At 36.8% G+C, this 24,540-nt stretch overlaps 1 protein-coding gene across 1 annotated transcript in view; it reads right to left on the bottom strand.

Moving 5' to 3' along the window:
• CUL3 (cullin 3) overlaps positions 1-20,834 on the bottom strand; it is a 37,825-nt gene extending 16,991 nt beyond the window's left edge. Inside the window, exons 1-6 of the mRNA XM_009889765.1 lie at positions 20,634-20,834; positions 13,688-13,801; positions 6,805-6,965; positions 5,408-5,522; positions 3,865-4,093; positions 2,105-2,250 (exon numbers count right to left, since the gene is read on the bottom strand). Coding sequence (XP_009888067.1) covers positions 2,105-2,250; positions 3,865-4,093; positions 5,408-5,522; positions 6,805-6,965; positions 13,688-13,801; positions 20,634-20,831 — 963 coding nt within the window. The 5' untranslated portion in view covers positions 20,832-20,834. The remainder of the gene's footprint in view (positions 1-2,104; positions 2,251-3,864; positions 4,094-5,407; positions 5,523-6,804; positions 6,966-13,687; positions 13,802-20,633) is intronic.
• Between the last annotated feature and the right edge of the window lie 3,706 nt (positions 20,835-24,540).

Consider the following 24,540-nt stretch of genomic DNA (forward strand, 5'->3'; position numbering starts at 1 on the left):
ACAGGGTTTAGACATAACTAACACAGCATTCGGGGCAGGGAAATTTCACTCGAGAGTAAAATTTATCATTGATAACTACTGCCCACAAACTTTTCAGGTTAAGTAATCCTGGAGTCCTCGGTTTCTTGAGAAATTATTTATATGTGGTTACTTAAAGAAGCCATTCAAGAATTACTCAAGGAAGTAGTAATGTTTCTTAGGAACTCACCATCTCACTTAAGGGAATGGTCTTTAGACAGGCTAATTAATGCATATTAGAAATTTTAAATTCAAAGTAAATCCCACTATCTCTCTGTTTACCAAGGTTAGCTTATGCCTCCTCTCCAGGAGTACACCATCTGAACAACCTGGTGTTAAACAGGAGAAATTGTTAGTACCTCAAATTACAACAGCATTTCAACATCCCTTCAAATTATTTTAAGAAGTTTTAAACCTAATCCCCGGCAATGCTTTTGCAATCGTCTCACCAATTACGCTCAGGGTTTGGTGATGTCACATTGCAGAAGCAGTGCTGGACTATGATGAAGGTTTTTTTCTTGATGGTATAACGTAGCTTCCTTGTCTGTCTTCTATTTCAGTTGTTCTTGAAAGATTCAGATGAACATGGCTGAGATGAGAAGAGTGAGTTGATTTCCCAATTCACAGGCATTTTTCTCTTCTTCCATTGTGTCAATGGAAGTGGAGGATAAACCTGTTTGGGGGTTTAGCAGTAATGAAGTATCAATCCCTTCCTTAGGACGTGTTCATGAGATGGCTGGGTACATACTAATGGGCTGAGAGCATAAGCTCTGCCAAAGCACATGCAGTATGGCTGTAAGTCTTCTTCAGCTTCATTATGCTATCCACCGTTGCAGCAGGAAACATCAATAGCATCTTTATAATTAAGTTTTTAACTCTTTCTCAGTTAAATTTTTTATGATACCCCTTTAGGTTCATCAGGATTTAAAAGCAGTGAAAATTACTTCAAAGTAATCCAGACACTTATTTTCCACATCACTTGCCCTCTGCTTTTTTTTTTATATATCACACCACCACAAAAAACATAACAGCCCTTAATCATTAAACTTAAGGAATTTCAAAGGGCATTTTCTCTTCTTTTTAACAGTCCTTGGAGAGGTGATTCTTGTCCAAGCTTGGTAAGAAGTTTGCTCAGCATTGCCAGAAAATCAATAATCCAATCAAAAATGTGGTTAGACTCAAATGGCTTCTTCTAATAGTAACCAGTTCTAGCAGAGTTATTGATTTCAAACAAAACAGCAGAGATGATAATAGACATAGAGCATTAAATGTTTCTCATAAAGACCAGACACAAGGACTTCAACTACACGTTTAAAAAAAAAAACAAAACCAAAAACTTAATGTTTAATGAATGCACATTTTCACAGTAAGGATAAAATCTTCCAGTTATAAAAGCATTTCCTTAGAGTTCAATGAACTCTAAAGATTTTATGTGAGAATTCAAAACCATCTTCTCAAAGACAATGGGAGAGAAAAGATGACAAACACTCCTGAAGCATATTTGCTGATCTTGATAAATTAATGGTATACATCACTTCTTAGTGAGGGATGGAGAACAAGAACAAACACTTGTGTCTTTTAACATGCAAAAGTGTTCTGTTTCTCAGGGAGACCGAGAATGAAACCAGTAATTTATTATGATTTATATACAACACATTCACCTCCCAGTCAGTTAATCTTGCCATGAAATAAACATTGATAGCTAACTTTACATAAAATTAAACAAAGTAGACTCTATAAAGCTATTTGCCAGCAGATGTACAACTCACTCTGGGGGCAAATATCATTCAGGATAATCCAAAAAGTTCCCAGCAGTTGTACAATTAGCTTGAATATGTTGTTTAATAAAAGCAGCTACCAAAAGCACAAAACCGAAGCATGCACTTTCCAAGCAACTTAGGTAAGAGTTCTAAACATGTCAGAAAAAAACCCAGAAAATGTATATTTTAAACAAAAATATAAATGTAGCTTATTAATAATCCCTTCTGAACCAACGTTGAGGTTTACCTTATCTATCATGTAGTTAACTGCTACTCTGGGGAACATGGGAAAGATGGAAGAAAAGGAAGTTAAAATATTTAACTACCTGAATGTAGTCAACTGGATTCTTTCCTTCTCCCTCTTCGGAAACTAGTGCTTTGCCTTGCTCTCTCAGGTATGAGCTCATGCACTCGCACATTGTCTTCAGACCATTTGGCACACGGCTAAACAACTTGTACATGCAAGCAAGGTCTGGAAACAAAAATGAGATATTATGCAGGATACCCTCTGTCTGTTAAACTTCTGTTAGCTCATTCAGTTCACAGCAAAAGATGACAGTAAAAGTTCAGCCCCTTGAGCCACAAAAAGCATCCCATAGCAGCTCAGGCACTGGAGTCTTCTGATGTCCCCCTTCCTTTACTCCTGACAACATGCCGACTGCAGCAGCCACAAAATTAAAAACAAAGGTTGCATTCAATTATTCTAGATTATCTATAGCATGGAATCCACTATTGCTGATCCCCACGCCAGCAGAAGTTGATACTTGCACCAAATAATAGTGCACTTAAAGTAAGATTATGCTTTCCAGGGTTTTTAAAAATGTGGCTTCCAAGATCATCATCCCCAAAATCAAACACTGTATTAAAAGTTGTACAAAAAAATCTAAGTTAAATCCAATAGGACAACACTAATGAGATGCTTGTTTCTGTATTAAAAGCAAAACCTGGTAAAAATTGAAGACAAATATGAATTAAACTTCAAGTCAGCCATCCAATTTTACATTGCATTGTTTCATCTATCTCAAATCATGAGAAGTGCCTTAGCTTAAGCATGGCTTTCAAAAAGAGCAATCCATCCTCATATGTTCATGTGAAATCTTATCTTCACAATGCAGCAAGTATTTCCTCTCTAGTATTTAACTAACTCAAACCAAGGCCTATGAAACTTAAACTAATTCCTGTGTCTTATGAATACCCTTCCATATCATTGTACCCTCAGCCTGACGGCTATTGTAACTGAATATTAAATAAAAAAGATTAAGCATAGTATCATCGCTTTCCTTTTCAATACAGTAATTCTCTTTTCTTACAGCTAAATTTGCTCACTTTGTCACTCTGACTGTCACCTCGTAGTTGTGAAGCTGCTTTAATGAACAAAGGCCATTAATGTAAGCAGCAAGTGCGCTCCCCATTCTCAGGGCTTTAGCATGAGCACCGATTTCCCAATATAAATACTACACTCACTCTCTTCATTACGCTGCTTTAGAAACTTATGTTCTATCTCTTTCCATAGTAACTTTTAGTCATTCTGTCCCACGTTAACCTCTATCAGGGAAAAACAAATCAAGTCAAGCCCTTCTTTTTCAACCACTTTGATAAGCTGCTTCCTACCCTTTAAAAACAACCAACTTTTTCTGCAACAAAGCCCTCTCCCCAAAAATTGGTCCTGCAGTACTTCTATTAAATAAGCCATTTACACTAGCACTTTTTAAATAATTGCCTGTGGACCAAAAAACTTCAATGTATTTTGACAGCTACATACTAGAGGAATGTAAGTAATAAAATGGCTCATGGAAAACAGGCAACAAAGACCACTACAATAGATTTGTAATTTTCTTAAGAGATACTTGGCTTACCAAAAAAGTACTTGTATCTGATACTAAACAGAAACAAGTTACATGTATAGGCTCTGTTTTAAAAGACCTCTAAAAGTCTCTGAAGAAATATTCTCAGATGTTTACAAAACAGAGCCACCAAAGTGTTTTTAGAATTACACAGGAATGCAAATGTTAAGCTCCACTTATCCTATGTTTAAAAACAATAAGCAGGATTGTAAGCATTTGTCTCCCATGTGATGCAGTCTTACCTTCTGTCTTCCCATTTTTCAGCATATGAACTAGCCCAGAGTTCTCCATTTCCACTATAGTTTTCATATGCTTGGAAATAAGCTCCCTCTCAACAACTTTCACAATTGGTTCTTCTGTTGATTTATCCAGACAATGCATCACCCGTTCTATTTCTTCATTAATTCTAGCTTCTACTTTCTTTATATACACAGAAGCACTGTTTTCAGCTAAAAATTTCTGACTTTCCATCTGTGATTAACACAAATTAATACTTTAGACTTTTTTTTTTTAAAAGGGAAAAAGGAAACACAGTGGTTATTTCAGATCGGCATTGATAAGCAAGTTCAAAACAAACCCAGCATGTCCAGCACATGAGATCATTATACGCCCAAGATTTACATACATGCTTAACGCAAGATGAAGGTTCTATTACACTAATTGCATTACATACATAAGGGGGTACATGCAATATGAACATGCTATTTCTGATATTAAAACAACCCAAGCCAACCTAGTTTGCAGTTACCAAGTAGAGTTTCAGCCACAGGTCCAAAGGAAACAGAAGGACGGGGAGAGGGAAGACGCAAAGATTCCTTTCAAAATACCAGTTTATGGCATATTTTTGAGTAGTGAGGATCAACTCAAAACTAGTGACAATGCTAAGCACATTATTTCGTGTCTAACAGTTTTGATCCATACTGGTCCTATTTTGGAAGAAAGATTTTTTTTTTTTTTTTTAAAAGGCAGAGCTAAGAAATAAAACTTAAATGAAAGTAATTATTTTTTCCTAATTTTATGTAGCACCAATGAAAACAGAATGCAATGACTTTTAAAAGGTTATGCAACATATGCTTCTGATTTTCAAAGTAGTTTGGAGATGAGAGGATATGATAAAACAGTCTCTCCTCCATAATAATTGGGAGACTGACAAATCTTATATATATCTTATCTAGATATCTTTTAACATATTCTACAATTTCTATCAATTTCCAACAATAGAGGAGTATGATTACACTCAACAACCATTCAATTGGCTTTTTTCCTGAAACTATCTCACAAAAAACCTCAGGAAATATTTAAAATGTGTTACTCAGTGGTTGGTCAACAACTGGATAGCCACTTGTATACACTTAATTGCTTGACTCAGTTCATTTTATTACAAAATATAACTCACGGATGTAGAAACTATGAAGGAAACAAAGCTTACTCAAAGGGAGTTTGACAAGTAGTCTCCCCTCTCCATTCTCAGCCTGACACAGTTTGAACCTTTCATGCTACTGGTATTTCAAAAAGACTGTGGCTGCAACGCAGAGAAAGACTAAGTTGCATGAAATAGCCCAAAGCAGGCACAAGATTAGCATGATTACTTTGCATGCTCTCCGCACCCGTATTTCAAAACTATATTCAAATTATAGTTTATTAGTAAGTTTTTTTTTCTTATTTCTTTTAACGGAGATGGACACGCTCATCGAGTAAGTAGCAACTACTTAAAGTACCACCGATTCTCACGCTCCCAAACAGTTTTAACAGCATTCCAAATATGATATTAAAACATTGCCGTACCTGAAAAAATTCTGCAGACATCTCCAAAAACGGAGCCTCAAAGTCTTCTTCATAGACTGACCTTCCTTCAAGACCTAGAATCATTAACATCTGGCAAGCATTTCTTATTGCGCCTCTGCCAAAAAGTAAGTTGTTAACAACTTGAGAAATCTACATGCTTGTAAGACAGAGTACACAGCAGAATAACAACTCAGAATATAATATCAACTTAAATAAAATATAGTAATAGAAAGTCCATCCTAAACCTGTTTGGTACTTAACAGGTTTTCAAGAAGATTATGGGAGCACGTTTGTTTGCTTCTGTTCTAAACTAAGGAGCTGACAATGGTTATTAAATATTTTAAATACAGTGATAAGGAAACAGGTCGCAAGTTCTACTAAATTGGAAAACTATTAAGAATATATTGCACAGACAAGAAAATAACCAAAAATGCTACTTCAAAGATGACTGAAAACTGCACACACAGGTTGGAATTGAGCAATTCAAAACAATTGCACAGATGGAAGTTGCTCTGCAAAGTTTGGGGGGTTTGTTTGTTTCTTTTTTTTTTTTTTAAACAACACAAAATGAAAATGTATTGGCAAGTTAAGCATTTGGTTAGGCAGAGAAACACATCAATAAAATGTGAAAACAAAAGAACCGCATCCAGGAAAAAATTCCACTTTCTGGCAGTAGGGGACAATACACAGCTGTTGCCAGGGAGTATTTTTCTCTTCATAAATTGCGTGTTGGGCAATCTCAATCACAGAACTGCAGCCAAAGTAGCATGGAGTTTACATATCTCCACACCCAACAGCTGCTCTGAAACTGGAGAAGCACAAGAAACCTTGCAAATTGAAAATCTGAAGTTACTTCAGCTGCAATATCTGCAGTGTGCGGCACAAAACTGCATCCACTAAACTGGCCGGAGAACAAGAGGAACAGATTTAAAAGCTCGGACATGTAACTGAACTACCAAAAAAACAGATCAAAACACAAGGAAGGGAAATAGAATTAAAAAAGAAAACTTCAAAAATCATAAAAAAAACAGGTACAAGAAGATTAAACAACCTCTCAGTACAGAGGGAATGGAGGGTAACAAGAGGCAGAGAATTGTCAAAACTCTGCTTTATAACCAAATGCTCTGGCACAAGGCGGTAATGGAGAGATTTAACCAAAGTTTTAATAAAAACACAAGATGAATATTAAAAAAAAATATGTTAACAAGCTTCCCCATTTACCATTATGCTAAATCTTAATGGACAAAGAAACATGTTGTTGTGGATGATGGAGAAATTTTACTTGTGATCAGAAATACGACCTTAAGTAATGATTTCTTTGTGTATGTTCTCGATTCACTCATAAAAATTGACAAGTGTTATTTACAACAAAAGACAGTCACTTACAAACATCTTACCTGTCTACAACTTCTCCTTTCCTTTCTCTTGCAATCATATCCAGCAGAGTTTGCCGCAGGTGATCCCTAATACACCCATAGCGTACAACTTGATCTCGAAAAATAATCAAGCCTAAATTGTAGACATTCTCCACATTGTTTTGTTGCACATACACACGGTCCTACAACAAAGGCATACACAGCATTAAAGTTTTAAATTCAGTAGACCCAAGCTCTTCAAGATTGCAAAAGATCGGTCATATTTCCGCTGTACAGAAATAATCGAATTAATCTTCTTTCCTTTCTTCATAAAAAGAAATTACGAAAACCCTCAAAATTCAAAATCAGTCCCATTTTCTAAAACTTCATTTACATAGAAAGTCTACTTTCTATGTAAGCATGGCATTTATGACTAAAGCATGCCCAAACAAATCTACAGCCTTGCCACATTTTAGTTTGGGGGCAGGGGAATCTCCAAATATTGACAAAATTCATGGCACAATCTGAAAGAGGTTTTATTATCTACTCACACCACTTACATCCACCCCTTCTTGTTCTTTAAGAAAAATTAGTTGATTTTTCCCCATCTCCCATGCATCTTCCTACCACTCCTTTTAAGCAGACAGTTCCCCCTCAATATTCAGTGAAATTTCCTGAAAAAGCATCATTAGATGAACAGAAGAAAAAGTAAAGACAAAATGAGAATAGTTATGATCAGAACGTTTATGGATTGGTACTGCAAAATTGTATTAAGGACTGCTGTTGAACACACCCCTCCCCCCAAAATCACGTTCCTTCAACTTCAGCAAATTCCTTGAAACCTCGTTATGCTTCATTAAAATCTCACACATACACACGCCCCTCAAAAAACCAAAAGAAAGGGTAGAGAAGAAAGAGTAATTTTGATGTTTCAACATGGGTTTAAAGTCTACCTCCCTCCGTAATCTCAGCCTATAGGAAGGATCAAGCTCCTCAGCTATCCACTAGCACTACACGACCTACGTTTACAAATCGAGGCTGATCCTCAGGGCAGTATTCCAAGTCCGTATAGCCCAAACACCATCACAGCTGACTGAGACACTGCTGAGCAGACACCCTGAGTTTCTTTACTGCTACCCGCAAAAACGCTCCAAAAATTTGTCTCCCCTTTTCTATTCCCCCCTCCCAACTTACCAACTCTCCAGAAAAGGAAGACTATCAATAAAGTTACTAGCAGACACAAAATGAGTATATTCACTTAACAACCAGTGGTGCTGTATGGGGTGAGACCATTTAAAACAACATCAAGAATAGAAAAATAGTGCATTTTTACAAATTATTTCTGACATGAGCAATGATTATTTTTTTCATTTCTGCCAGGTCATAATCCATTCCTCTAATGTAATAGCTTGGGTAATTATGAAAAATACTGCTTTACTACCATTTAAGCCTCAGGATGATGATATAAGAAAAAGTTAAGAGTTTTGTACCCACTCACAAATCGGATTGTGGTAAGGTTTTCTGAAAGTTTACATAGCTGTAACAAAATAAAAAAAAAAAATAAATCAAATTCTGTAAAGGATGAAAGTCAATGTTTGAAATTGAGTATAAAGATTAGATAATTGATGGAACCAGTGGAGAAGCTAAAGTGCTTTACCACACTCAGAATTGATGTGTAAAGTTACTCAAAGACCTAGAAAACTAACCTATTAAAAAAAACCCACCATGCTTCACACTATGGAAAACAGATTAGAAAATTGTAAGTTTATACAAATTCCACAATTAGAAAAAAAATCAGAAGGAACAGACACCACACCCTTTCACATTTTAGCAGCTGAATTTATACGGCAAAGTTATTCATATACTAATTATATGATGGATTGCCACTTGATGACCAGAGGAAAGCAAAACACCACGTTCCACAATTCACGAATGATTTCCCACTCACTCCCTTCAGACAGACAGCACTTAATCTAAATGAAAAAACAAGATGGGCACAGGTCAGATATGCCTAGTCTGTGGCTCACGAAGCAAGCTCAGTTCTGCCTCAAAGCAAAAAGTTTACTAATTGATCTCATGAAGTCAGTTTAGCAACACACAGTGGTCTAGAGCTTTGGAATATTTTTTGTTGTTGTTATTTAGAAACAGGGTTTTTTGATTCCCTTATTTACACACTTGCAGTAAGAACAGAAGTAAATATGATTCTAAAGTAAGACAAACTTAAAATACACTTTCAAAGAGATGGAAGATAAAATTAAAAAGTAGTGTCTAATATACTGTTTAACCTGAGGAGAAAAGAATATGTATATTATTTCCAAAGAATATTCAGGCCTCTGAAGGACAGGCAGCAAGGTATCAAAATGGATTAAAGCCATGGTCCTGACTCATCTGCATAGCTTCTGTTGTGGCAGTGCTAAACACTGCCATTATGAAATTAAATAGTAACTGCACTAGAAACTCTTCTCAGTTTAACAGCAACGCCTCGTTAGTAAGCCAGACCACTTCACAATACCCAAATTAGAGTAGCAGCATTAATGTTTCTGATACTGGTAACAGATCACTTTTATTGTTTACTGGAAGCTCTCCCAACCTTAAAAAAAAAAAAAAAGTCTTACGAGACAGGAAACCCCATTTGGGAACAGGTTTGACTGACAAGGCTACACGCTACTGAACAGCAATCGCTTCCCACGGGGAGAAGCAGCAGGTGCTTAAAGGTTAGAGAAATTCTCAGGAGACAAGGGTGGAGTTTCAGACAGCAATTATTCATAAACTACAATGCTGCTTACACTGCAGAATAATTCTGGTCTCAACTAAAGCCAGTTACCTACCGTAAAATACGAACAGCCACATTTTGCCCGTGTCTGCATGGATGCACTACATGGACAATGTAGCCTTCAGACACTGGTGCGTGTATATACAGCAAGTGTCTTTGAGCCTGGTTCTGGAAATGAAAACAACACTTCTCCCTACTACCTTGTGCATAAGCCGTGAGCAATGACAGTCATATGCCCCGAACAATACTCAGATAGCCCATCTGTCGTCAGTGTTGGCCCAAATCAAGACACCAGCTTTGCGCGCCCTCTGCAAAACACAGCTATATTTGCAAGTGCTTAACTGGCGCTACCCATATGCCTATAGCACAGCCCAGGGGTGACTGCTGCACTTGTGTACCCGGAATTGCTGTAAATGTAGCAAGAGCAAGTAGTAAAGAAGGGACACCTAAGAATCCAGTTTAGCCCAATTTCTGTAAGATGTTCCGAGAATACTCACACTCACGTAGCGTGAAGAGAAGACTGAACAACTGCACCTCCACTGCTACTCTGCTACGTACAGTAGCTAAATAAAAACTATCAATGGTACACTTACCTACGCTGCAGCCATAGGCGAGACTGAATTTCAGATATGCCCAAGTGCAGCACATTACTTCACTACTTCAACATGTCTTAGTACATGACTTGACTTAGTGGAGACGCTACTTAGGACATGACTTCACTGCTTCGGTAGCTCACTGCTTGCTGCAGACAGTACCATGAATTTACAGAGTATTACATCTATGCTGGCACCAACTACTGTAGCCCAAACATGTAGAAGAGAAGGAGAGTGAGTGCACATGTACTACAAAATATAGTGGAACTATGTAAACTTGAAATATAATTGTGGAAACTGAAATATCTCAAGAAAGTTAGATTTGCCTTTATTGTGCAATTCCAGGTTGCAAAACCTCACACTAAAACTACATTATACAACAGACCTGAAACCAAGTAGACTTTTACCAGACAGACACAAAAGACAAGGTAATACACATTTTTTTAAAATGCAACTATAAAGCAAGGTTTAAAAATGTCTTGTGCAAGAGGTTCTGCATGTAAAATGAAATCCTGCCATAAACCTCAAACAGCAAGTATTCTAGTCATTAAGTATCATAATGCACAAACCTCATTGTACAAAATACATATGTTTCTAAAAAAGATTAATTTGAATTAATTTTTATTTTAGAAGTGGCAAAATTAAACGGAGGAAAGAGATTAAGGTGGGTTGGAGAGGTGCTTGTTTTGATCTACGGGAGTTAATGGGTGAAACTAAGCTGGAAAACAAACACGGTACTAAAACAGATATAGTGTAGCTTAAGGTGTACAATCACTAGGCTGAAGCAAGAATTTAAGAAGGTAAGATCAGAATTCAAGGGGGTGTTATATGTTTTACTTTCACTGACGTCAGACTGTGGCTTGTTGGGTACCAATAGGTACATTTCCTGAAACTGATGGGTAAGTAATGGGGACGGCCTACAAAATAAGAGAAGGACTGAGTTATCCTTTGTTTATAAACATATTATAATTTCATATACTTCTTCTGGTAGAACACAAGCATATCAATAATCAATGCCTTGTGACTAAGTTTATACAGCATTTGTTCTTTTTAAGATAAAATATTTTTAATGTAAATTATATTAGCTGTGCTTGAACAAAAAGGTAGAAACAACTTCTGACACAAGTACATCACTATAAAACTACACTCAGACTCAACATCATAAAAGAAGAACAAATCATTCCTTATTTTATAACGTTCTTGAAAATTGTTTCTTTGAAGAGCAGCATGGTCTCATCTTTGACAGATGTTCCTCTGCTTCATACTTTTCTGGCACTAGCAGCGTGTTCAAGCTTTTTGAATGAACACATACTCAAGACTGGAAGTTTCCCGCTCTTAGTCTGTTTCCAATGAACAGAATTATCCTGACTCAATAGGACATCCCAGTGACAAAGGTGAAACTGCAAATCTTTTGAAACTAGTCCCGTTTTAAACCGCTGCTTATACCTTAATATGTAAGCAAAGCATGAATTTTCTCATGACAATTTGTCTTATGCCCCTCCAAGTCAAAGAGGAGGGAGTCTGCCCATTGTATCAGCTTCCTTCATTAGACAGTTCTAATAAAGATTAAATTTATAATAATAAAAACCATATTACATTATATATGTTTAACAAACAGTCATCAGTGCTCCTAAAGTTTGACAAGTCTATATAAGCATTTTGAAAGAAAAATCTATTATATTTTTACTATTATACTATAAATACATTTTATTGTGGAAGCGTCTTTACTGTTTCTTTGGGTCTCATTTTGGTACAAGGAAAAAAGCCTATCGGAGGCAAATAATTAGTCCAGTGGAGGCCTCAACTGAACACCCACTTGAAATAATAAAGAATCAAACAGCACATGAAAGACTAAGTATTTAACTTACTTATTATTCTGTTCTGAATCTAAAATATAACCCAATTAGGTCCAACTTGCTGCAGGTCTCCATCTTCTGGAGTTTTGGTGGAAACAAGGCTGGCTGTTCTACCCGTACTCTCAAGCTTCAAACAAAAGCCAAGGCATTGCTCTCCTGAGCACAAAAAAATACTTAGGAAACAGCTCTCATCTCTCCCCAAAAGCGCTAACTGAAGCATGTAACAGCTGATAAGCCAGATTTCTCTGATACTGTTTGAGGGATCAAAGATTTATTGAATTTAAGAGCAGCAGATAATATTGCATTATCCACTCGGACCACCTACATACCTCAGAGCATCCAGCACCTCCTGTACTGAAATAACACATAGCATTTGGCTAAAAGACTGCCCTAGAAAGCTCTGGCTTCCATCTTCTAATGTTTCTGAAAATTCACCACTAGCTTTGGTAGATTATTCTAATTGTTAGAACTAAATCTGATCTTGAATTTGCCCAGATGCAGCTAGCAGCAATTGATTTGCACGTCCTTCACAAACACATTAAAGATTCCAGGATTTCTCAAAGTGAAGATAGTACATTTTCAAAATAAGCTCTCAGTCTTCCTTTTGGCAAGGTAAGATACACAGATCATTAAGTGTCACTGAAGGCATTTTATCCAGCCCTCTATCTTTAGATATGGGGTCTTTTCCCTACTCTAAAAAAACCCAAAAAACCCTAAAAAAAAAAAAAGCCCCGACAAAAAAAAGAAAAAAAAAAAACACAAAACCACACAAAACCCACAACAAGAAAGCCTGTAAATCCATTCAAACAAATAAAAAATTAAGCTATGTAGCTACAATAGTTACTCAAAGTTCTTGATATTTTGGAAAAAAAAAAAAAAAAAAAAAAAAAAAAGATTCTACATAAAGAAACCACAGTGTCTCAAGACATATTTCTTTTCCTTCTGAACTTAAAGCCTTTGTCCAGAAGCTATGCAAAAATACACTCTCCTGAGTGCTCCTCAGACCATGTCCACCATTCTGGGAATTTAAACATATACCAACTACCTAAAGTATAACACAATCTACACACAACAATGTAAGGCCCTCCCTCTTCAAAAAAGGTCTTTCCCATTAGCTATCAGGTAAAGAATGCTTTTGTTTTTTCTTTTAAAATTACACTCATGCAACCAAAGATCACATTCTCATCTATGTACACTGCTTAATCCTGTACCCAAGCTCTGCATGAATAGCAAAGGATTCAATTAGAAGTTAACATTCAAGGACACAGACCGTACCTTAGCACAGTTATCCTCTTCAAACCCTTAAGGTTAAAGAACAACGACTCTATTGGAAGTTTGAGGAGGCTTTACACTGTCATGCTTTCCACAGCAAGAAGCCACCACTACGTGAACTAAAACATGCAAGTAAAATCTATGATCTGCCAGAATGGGTTTGACTAGCTTATTTTTTAATTGCAAAATTCAACCTTTTTTCAGATGCATTTTTCAAGTGATAAGGAGATAACCTGAAAGAAGAATCCAATTATAATGTCACACATCCGTAGTAGTCTTGCATACACACAGGGAACCAGAGACAGACAGCAGTCTTAGGAAGAAGACTGGTAAGCATGCCTTGCTTTCTACCCCTCCAGCTCATTTGTTTACATTTGTCAAAAGACAATTTACTACATCAAGTTAAACGTGTGAAAAAGAAGAATACCCACCATATACATCAGAATGTCTCTAATCATCACCATAGCCGTCTGATGATCATTCCATGCTTGGTTTAGTGTTTGTAGAAAGTTGTTATTCAAGGAATTTAACACATCTTCTCGCACCTGAAACAAAACAATAATACATTGGTATAAACCCAAGCCAGTTTCTCCTGCACCACTGAACTCTTAACAAGCTTTGCTTAAAAAAAAAAAATAAATAAATCTTCCTCATCTACGAACAAGTTCTTGTTTTTCTGGGTGTTGACCAGCCCTACCTTGTATTTCACTTCTGTGGAAATAAGACTTCACACAAGTAAGAAAAATCAGGCTAAAAACAAGAGCAAGAGAATAAACAGAAGTTTCAAAGGAACACCTGAAATCTCAAATGTTAAAAATATTTTTTTACAACTCCTCAAAGGTTTCATTTCCTATGCTGTAGTGTTCCAATTAATGTTAACTTTACTATCACAAGTAATTTCAGAATATTGGGTAATACCAGTAAATGTTACAAACAGGAAAAAGTACAGGTGGAAAATTGGCCATGATGACATTTAGAAAGACATGCTGAGATAGCATGAAGTCACAGCAAACAACAGTTCTGAAAGGGAACATTCACTTGGTGAAGACCAGACTCTTATACTAATAGTCCGCAATTGCCAACAAGACTTCGGAGAACAAAAGAACGACATCATTGTTTTAACAAACGTATTTGTTAGTTGATTCATTTGTCCCACCACCTTATTTATTTTTGACAATATTACTCCCTACTAATAAAAAAAGAACATCCAGGTTTGTATTTTGACCTTCCTGCAGTAGGCATATACTACAGTGCTCAGGCTTTAAACTCATGTAAAAGACAAACCTGAGGGGATGTAAAAAATTTATTCCAGAGTTAATAATGTGTGAGTTGACTTTTGACATAACATGCAGAATACATTCTGCCCTCTGTTGTAACCGAACAGAATGTATTTTTACATTTATAGATTTGCATTCATACTTGTATAATAATGTAAATTTCAGTATAGAGAATTCAAACAGGAAAACAAAACACACATGACAAGCAGCCACAAGCTGCACCAAAATCACATGCAACCACCTGACAGACTTCATTCTGTCATTTAAGTTTTATGAAGTTATTAGGCAAAACCAGCATAATAAAAAATTCACATTCTGCCACACTACTATATATACACCCCATAAACTTAGATGAGCAAACCAGAAACACAGCATGGCATAGCATACAGACACAATGGTCTCTTCTTGAGAACCTGTGGGAACTTTAATATTCACCTTGTTATTGAATCTGGGGAATATTAGGTATGCTTAAATGTTGTTCAGAGTTTTCTGAAATCTTCAAACACCTACTCCCCAGACCCGAGTAAGGCCTCCCCTCCTTGCTCTGGGAAAACACAACATGCAGTAGTAAGTCACAACCACTTAGCTGCCTCATTCTTTCTGACAGTGGTCATCATTTACCCTTTGGTCTCCCAGATGTGTCCCCTGTTGTCACCCAATCTACATAGTTTTTAGCCAAAATATAAATACGCATTAAAAACTTCTCCAGCCATGCTCATAAAGAGTACACAGAATCTCCCAGAACAAGAGAAACAAACATGACATGGTTGCTTTCACTTCTTTAGTCAATATGGAAAGACATTGGACACATTATTTGGTAGATCACCCACCCTAGTAAAATTTACCAAAGCAAAACCAAAAGCAAGACTAGTTCACAGGTACAGATAACCAAGGTAGGGATTGATCAATTTTACCCAAGTGTGTGAGGCCATCGCAGAACTCTTCAAGGATCAAAGATTTTTTTTTTTTTTTTTTCCAAACAACACAGAGGCAGTGTGCCTTTATAATTACACGCATCCACCACAATAATCCTACTAGACCAGCCAGCGCCAAATTACATACCAACTGGTGGCAAAAGGGCGTGCTTGCCATCAGGTAGCAATGACAACTTGCTTCCAAGCAGACATGGGAACACTCAGGTCTGTGCCACCTCTGCTCCATACAGTATGCCGTGTAGCTTTCTGGAAATATGTTTTAAATCCAGGAATGGGTGCTATACCACAAAATTACTCGAAGAGCCTTCTCTGTGAAGCTTCTCAACGACATTCTCCTAGGTTTACAGGTTTGGAAAGCTGTTCTTTTAGCTGCTACAAAAGCCAACCAGATTATTTCTCACAACAGCTGTCTAGTTAATAAGCATTGAATGTATTCCTTGTACGGGCCACGAATACAACAATATTACAGGGAAACTACTATAACGCACAAACATTTTAGCCATGCAAAGGCACAGAGTCAAACTACTTTGGTGGAATACGGGACTTGTAGTAAGGAAACCTGGATATCTACACTCTTCTACAGAGAAGGAAGCCCTTGTGAGACACAGCTGCTGCTCTTCCAAAGCCTTAAGAAAATTTCAATCTCAAAGATTTTTATCAGCGGAACAGTACTTCAATTAGCTGAGCTTGTAGCGATTTCTATGACAATCTTTGCAGTTATGCAGTAAATTGGCAGGCATACCCAGCTTAAATAGAACTGTCCATATAAAGTCTGAAAAATAAATCAGCAGCTTCATAATCTACATAAGGTCTTACATTTACAAGGATGAAATCTTGTATGTAACTTCAGGCTCAACTGCATTTTATACTGAATAGAGCTCTGAAGGAAATATAGCACCCTCCCCCGTCAATCTCTTAGGAACAGTTTGTTGGCATAAGCTTTCAATACCTTTAAATAACTTTCTATTAAGAGTACACAAAGCAGACTTATGGCCCAGTATTTTCTCTCTCACAGTTCCTGGCCTGACGCAGCAGCACGAATAGTTCCATTATGTAATTTCCACTACTGTAAGGACAGCCAGAACCTTCAGGGGGGAGCAGCCATATAGAACAGCACTTTCCGAACTAAGGCCTCAAGGTCTCAGAACTGTTATTACAGAGTTTCTTCATCTTCTGCAAAAGTCTACGACACCATGATAGCAAATTTCAAAGCTTGCCAAGCCTTTATAAGCCCCAGAGTAGACATGCTTCCTTCACCCCGCGCCTTCTGCACCACCACCTCATACAATTCCGTCTGCACTTAACAACACTGCCACAATGACTGGCTCTGCGCCCCCCTTACCAAAGGCTTTCTTGCATGTCTGCCTTTATTATTATTCTGCAATAGCATGCACTGTCGCTACCAATCTCCACCAGTTGTATCGGCAAAGACCACCATGTCGTAAGTCATTCTGGCATGCCAGCAACAGACAGTAACAGAAATGTTTGGTAAGATCAAGAAATCTTATACGACATGAGAATATCCCAAGCATCTCTTCCTTTTCAGTAATGCTCCACTATCTCCCCAAAGCAGGACGTTTCAGCTCATTTAAGTTTAAGTCAGTCCTTTACATCTCTGAATCTTTGACGTAAACTGCACACAAAAACCAACAAAACTGTATTGGGCTTGGCCAACAAATCCATCAATTTCTTTGTCACACACACAATTTACAGAACGTATATGATATGTTGCATGTCATGGGTCCAGATTTCACTAGACTATGAAGTGTTCATAAAAACAAAGGGAACTTTAAAAATATTAACCTGCAAACTTGTTAACTCCAAGATTTTTTTTATTCTTACACAAGTGATGTTGTTTATCATCAAATGGCTTAAAGAGTTGTAAACTAAGCTTTGTCTATTTGTTTTTTAAACACACTTTTACAACATTTGTGTGAAGAAGTAACTGACTAGGCTCAAGAAGTGTGAAGGAAGAGCATCTACAGCAAGCTACAAGACTGCCAGAGGACAAGAAAGGGAGAAATCAATGAAGTACCAGATGCACAAGAATTAAATGCTTGAATTAAGATGAAAGGTTTCAGTACTTTTTATTCAATGGTATTTTTAAATTCAATTCTACATGTACTACACTTTAATAATGACATCAGTACGCAGGCAAAGACAAGTTTTAGCACGTCCTTACCCTGTAGTAAAAACAGGGTAGTTCAAGACAGTCAATGGTGTAGAGCAAGCTACCTGGCTTACTACTGCCTTCCGCAAGCAACCAGAACCTGGTGACTGTAACTACAAGCCATTCAGGTCTGCAAGTTCAAAACCAAGCATATTGCATAGTAACTTGCTTGCGTGCTTGTATCAATCATGTTTGCACCTATCATTTTGTTTACAATTAAACAGGCTGTAAAGACAGCTCACGGTATTACATTTTCTTGTTGAGAAGTTAAATAATTTTCTTCTTTAAAGTGTTTGGTTTCTTTCTACTAAAATGCTGAGCAAGCACAACTTTCATCTAGCAATTAAATAAGCATAAATCATAAATATGGCTCTTAACTGAGCCACATCAAAAATAAAAACTTTCACTTTCCAAGCTTGAAAACTATTTATAAAAACATCTAAACTAAAACATTGCCTCTACCTAGTCTCTTCAGCTATTCTGAGTTAACCAGCACGACTGGAATACTCCAGGAAGGTAACTTCTTTGTACAAAGATAACCAGCAGATGTGACAGCAAACGGCAATTCTGTTTCAAGGATTCTAGCAATTTGAAATTTGGGTTTGGCTCCTCAGGAGCACTCCCCAAAGTGAGTGTAGTGCTTTTGTAAAATCTATTCATTTCTGCACATTTTCATTGTGATAAAAGTTAACAGATCCCATGTGCAACATTTCAGTTGGCAAAACCCCCTCTTCTAAACTCTAGCATCCACCATTGATTCTCTGAATAGAAGTTTACAAAGACTTGTGATGAGAGCATGTATTGTTAATTAGCTACTGAACATTTAACAGAGAACGGTCTTAGAAAGAGACTCCAAAAATACAAGATTCCTCTAAAATTTCTGTTACATAAAGTGTGAGGTTAAACAAAAACTTCTTTTTTATCTATCTTACAACAAGTACTAATGCCACAATCATAAGATTCCATTACAGAGCTGATCCTATTGCTAATAAACAATGTATCATTTTTTCCATACTTCCGTCTATAACTGCCTCAACATAACATCCTTAAGCAAGCTACCAAAAAGGACAAGGAGAAGCTTTGAGCCTGCAGAAGTTTTCTTTATTGTTCAGAACTTTTTGACAGAAATTACATTTACTTTTTTTAAAAATCTTTGTCTGGCATTATTTGATTTATAGGGGGCACATCTGCATAATTTAGCCTTTTTTACTTTACAGCATTTAACTACTAAAACTCAGTAGTTAGCCTTTTTATTTACAAAACTTTTGGTCATCTATTTTTATTTTACCCATACACATAATTTGATTAATCATATTAAAGACCAGAAGACTAGATCATTGGAGAAGATACTTTTTTTTAAGCATCAGATACAATCGCATTGTCAGAAAGGCATTTCTCTACACTGGTATCTGTGCAACCCTCTCAGCCAGTGCAGTGACAGTACAAACTCACAAGATCTTCTGCTCTTTTGAGTTTGCCACAATCAGCGCTTCAGAATAATTAACTTTGCATATGGATAATTTTTTATATGCAGAATAGCTAGGAACAAAGATAAGAAGCTTTCATCAAATTAAACCAGGATAAACTAAAGCCCAGGAAGAATAAGTTTAGTGTCATAATTATTATCAAGTATAGACTGTAAACATAGGCATATACAAGAACAAGGCACAAAAAGCCTCAGCCATTTGCCACATTTTATATGAATAGTACAGATTATGAATACAGAAGCGTTTGAGACAGTAGTGTAGCACAGATGTGCTACAATTATAGAATAGAGCCATAAATTATTTAGCCACTTCATACAGGATGTTTCCTCTCGTGCAAACAGTAAAAAAGCCCCATATTCAAAGCAGTTTTAGACTATACTTGTCTGGACCACACCTCTGAAAACTAAGATTTTAGAAAAGAAATAATACACTTCTCTGCCACAGCAGTATCTCCAGTTAGAACACACAAAAAGCTCCCCAAGCATTACGCATTATTTAGACATAAACCTCCCATCCACTCTCTGTAATTCAGCCAGAAGTAATCATTCAAGACACATGATACTGTATGACTTTCCTTTTCTTATGTTATAATAACAGGACAAAAATCAGATACTCCATCTGGACCCATAACCCGTATATGGGATCAACGTGGACACGTGTCTCTTCTCAGAGATAGGCAGCTATGGATATTACTGCAAGGAGTAAGGCAGGCATCTTCCCTAGACTCAGGATCTTAGTACCACTAAATATTATCTGGACTTATAAAAAGTGAGTTTGAACTTCTTTTTTCAATGACATACTTATTAATCAACCCTAAACTTTCCTCACAAAGACTGAAGATCTGGTTCCATGGTTTAACACAAGATGTGAAGAGCCCTTTTCTCAGATGATACATCTTCAGAAACAAGAAGTTTCTGCATGTCACTTTGACTGAATTGCATGGTTTTGAAAAGGCTGAAATGATAGAATGCAGACTACTCAGGACTTTTGTTGTTGCTGAGCTGATGTTTTTCTACATTGACTACCGTCTCTTTAAATAGTGTAATCCTAGCACAACTCTCTCATTAACTTGTGAATTAGTTCATTAGCCCATAACAAACAGGTTTTTACATCGGTATTTATTTTGTTCCACAGATGAAAAAACTGATGGGAAAACAAACCAAAATTTGTTCTGAGAAAGTCACAAAACGTCACCAAAAGGCCACAAACCTTTTTTAAAAAAATACCCAGCTCTCAAGAGTTATGCTTCAGCTAAAGTTGCTTCCTGTTATACACTTTCATATGCCTCCTATGGTCCGCCTGCCATTAGCGACTTAGAACAAACAGAATCTGGAATATGAAGTCATTTAAGCTTGATGTTAGTTCTAAGCTACCATTTTTGAGGGTAGCAATACAATTTCAACACAAGGCAACACAGTAAAAGTTAGATTTTTTTTTTTTTGGTCATTTAAATAACTGTTTAGAGTTCCTTCATACAAGAGTAACTTTTAATTCATAAAATGGCATACCTTGTTTATTAGGTGCTCAGTGACCACTTCTCTTAGTCCAGTGTAGAGTTTTTCGCCATGTTTATGCAACACCATTGTATATGCATTCCTATACAGCTCCTCAAAACTGAGACCGCTATTGTTCTTACGCTGGATCTCTTGGATTGCATTTTTTAGAAGATCCCAAATGCTGTTCACATATTTCTCATCCATAGTCATCTGAAAAGATAAAACAATACATTATTGTTTAGAATCAAGAAAGATCACTACAAAAAGTTCTCTTTAGAAGTTGTAACTCCAGGAGCAGTAATGGCTTCTGCCACATTTTGTTGATTCCCTTATCACAAGGTTTCTCAAAGTTTATCAAAAAATACCTCCAGTATTTATGAAACTAGTAGGGATTTCAAGAAATAGGTATGAAGATTATAATTTGTAAAAGTTGAATGGTTTTCCCTTCAGAGCTGCATATCCACAGAAACCAACTCCAGAGCCTGTGCAGGTGGGAAGACAGGTAATCGTGGGCACAAGTCTGTTCCCTACTCCTCTCGGATGAGGAGAGACTGAGAGACTTGGGGTAGTTCAGCCTGCAGAAGAGAAGGCTCCGGGGAAACCTTATTGTAGCCTTTCAGTACTTAGAGGCAGCCTACAGGAAAGATGGGGACAAATGTTTTAGCAGGCCCTGTTGCGATAGGACAACGGGTAAGCAGAATATGCATCCGCTTGATCTGTTATTCAGGCACTATAGATTTCAGTAAATACACCAAATAAAGACTACAGCAATAAAGAAAAATCCAGAGTAAGAGAGAAACTCTTATAAGAGATAGTCTCAATATAACAGCAAACCAACTTACGTCCTCCACTATCTTACTGTGAATCAGTTTACAATTGTGCTTTACCAATGCAAAGGTGCTTCAAAATATGATGCTTTGTAGTTAAAGCAGTATCTGGGATGACAAATAAGCGTAGTAACAAAACGTTAGATGTAAGTATCGCCTAAAGTTTGCGATTTAGCCAAGTTTCATCACTCAATTGAAAAAAACACCACTTTTTAATTGAACCAAATTTAAAATGCAGCGTTTAAAGTTAAGTTTGGTTTAGTTTATACAAAAAGGAACTAATCTAGCATTTTACATCTAAAGAAAAAGGCTGAAGAGAAGAAAAAAGCCACTATTCCCAGAATTACTGTGGAGAAAGAAAATATTCATGAGTCTATGAATACTATCAAGGCAACCTTGAAAGTAAGAGCTGAAAGTCGTAAAAGAGTAAAGAATAATGGTATGACATTATAGAGGAAAATTGTGACCAGCCCTGGTCTACCTCTCTTCTCCCTCCCCTTCCACCCAAAACCTGCTAAGTTCAGAGAGGAAAGGCATGGAAGACTAGATTTGCCTTTATTTGCAATCAAACACAATTTAACAAATTAGCAGAGCTTTCTCCATTACAAGTAATTTTTACATGCAATTTCAAAATATCAAGTCTTCTAGGCATTATAAATAAAAGTACAGCTCAGAATAAGGATAAGCCATTCACTGCCTTGGGAGGGAATAGGCTGCTCAACAAAATCAAAACAATACACATACTCCTCCATCCTCCTCGTCTTTTCGAGTTTTGGTTAAATACAAAGATTTTCATGATAAAACTAATCCTATTGCTAGTTTTTCCACTCTCCTGATACCAGAGCCACTAGTCTACTAATCTGCAAATACCCAAAACTTAAAGAGATATGTCATTGTATATCTAAACCCAAGAAACCACAAACACATTCAAAAATTCTTAGCTCCCTATCTCCCAAAACCTCAAAGTAACAGAGAAATGGTGGAATGCTGTCCTCCCTCCTGCTTTCTGCTTATTCTGCTATGTATAATATTGAAAGGTCAGTTATTTTCTTTTTAATTTGCACTTGCTACATTGGTGCCTCTTCAGGGAAATTATTTTCTAAAGCTTTCCTGAACAAGCAATTTTACAAGTACTAATAATGACGGCAACCATTTAGAATTGCCAACAGCAATCCAAGTAAGAGCTTTTCAGGTTTTCTTTAAAAAAAGTTTTGTTTTCAAACAAAGCATAGACTCAAAGCAACACCGTCCCAATGACATTTTCTCCACTTGCTAAACAAAAATGTCCCAGTCAACATGGCAAACTTTTATCAACTGCAATCTAATTGCCCATTGTATTTAAAAAAAAAAAAAAAAAAAAGGAGTATGATCTGTGTAAAACAGGCCCCAGGCACTAGTTTGAAGAGGTATTACAGCACTGCTCTTTCTGGCTTGGTCAGCCGATACACATTTCTGTATGTTACAGATAAGGAGCACATATATCATTTGGATCTGTTCAAGGAAAAGATGGAAGTGAACTGTTTAATTCTACTTTTAATCCAAATGTTATAAAAGACGAAAGAATGATTGGAATATTATTTGCTCCAAATTCACTGAATACAAACATGAACACAGAGCTTTCTGCCACTTGATGACCACAGGCGGCACTGGAAGCACAAGAAAGATCCATAAAAGATAATTTTAAGGAGTACGCATCTCCGTAGGATAAATACACAGAAATATCTGAAATAGTATTATAAACTTATTTTACTACCTTTCAAGATTAAGCACGAAGGACTCCGCTTCTCAGTGCCGCGTCCTATTCTGCTACTGACTTACTTTAGATTAAGAACTGTGAGGTTTTGTGGGAACAGGTTTGCTAAAGTGCTAGGATATAGAGTTAGAAGAGCCCTGTCTTCCAAAAATGATCTAGCGTAGCTAGCTTGTTTGCGGCACTGTTTTCTAACAAAACAAAGACTCCTAATACTTTAAACAACACCACTGTATCAGACAGTAAGTCACTGAAGTAAAGCTTTAGCAAAAATTTATTATTTCCTCTCTACTGCTGAAAAGTTGTTCAGTTTGTGAGCAGAAGAGGTCTTCGTGTATCATTATCCTCAAAGTTACGTAAGAATTGCAATGACTAAATCTACCCTTGGATTATTTATCTCACAGGTTCATCTCTTTTCATCCCCCTTCCGTAAATCAGGCTTGTACACAGATTATTTTTTTAAAAGCAAACAACTAACCAATGAGTTTGCGATACTAGAACATTTTGGCATCTTTCAGAATTCTGTACGAAAGCATCTCTAAAAACACTATTAGAGAACTGTCATCCTAATCCCCCCAGTCCAACCCAAGAGTGAAGACATACACGGCTCTCTAGATCCCCATCAACAACAAAACCTGTAAGTGATTCAGTTCCACAAATATGAGTACAGGATCAGAACCCAAACGTTCTTCAATGCTCATTTCTGGATTTCTTCTAATGGTTATATTTTAAAAGTGAATTTCACAGTTCTAATACAGTTGCCTTGCTTATGCCTTCTAGTCTTGCAGGATTTAAACACAAACTAGGGATTACTGCTTCTGTTGGTGTTTTGAAAAAAACCCACCCAGGTTCAGAAAAGCTTTCAGAAGCAAAATCCCAGTAATTTCAGTAGTGTTTACACCCAGATTCACCAAGATAGTAAGAAGCCAGTGTCCAAGGAGAGGAAATGTGTTAATGTACTCTGGTTTATCTGAACATTACCTTTCTTGGGGAATGGAAGAGAGATCAAGTCTGTTATTGGCAGGAGAGATAGTTGTTTATAAGAAGCCGCTAGTTGGAAAACTTCCACAAACCGCTGCCTAAATGCTAATGATTCAAAGATGCAACTTGAACACAAACATCTGAACTCAAAGCGTAGCAGAAGTACATCTTGAGGAAATTAGACTAAAATATCACTGTTCACAAAAGTACAACCATTTCACCAAAAAAAAGGAAAAAAAAGGGTCTGCAAAGGACTCAAAAGGTCCTTTATTCCACAGTACTGCCACAGTGCGGGATCAGACACATGCAAGCTCTTTTCTTAACAATCTTTGTCTATCCTATTAAAATCTCCAAGACCGAA

Source organism: Charadrius vociferus, unplaced genomic scaffold, assembly GCF_000708025.1.
Source record: "Charadrius vociferus isolate BGI_N301 unplaced genomic scaffold, ASM70802v2 scaffold650, whole genome shotgun sequence".
Lineage (NCBI taxonomy): Eukaryota > Metazoa > Chordata > Aves > Charadriiformes > Charadriidae > Charadrius > Charadrius vociferus.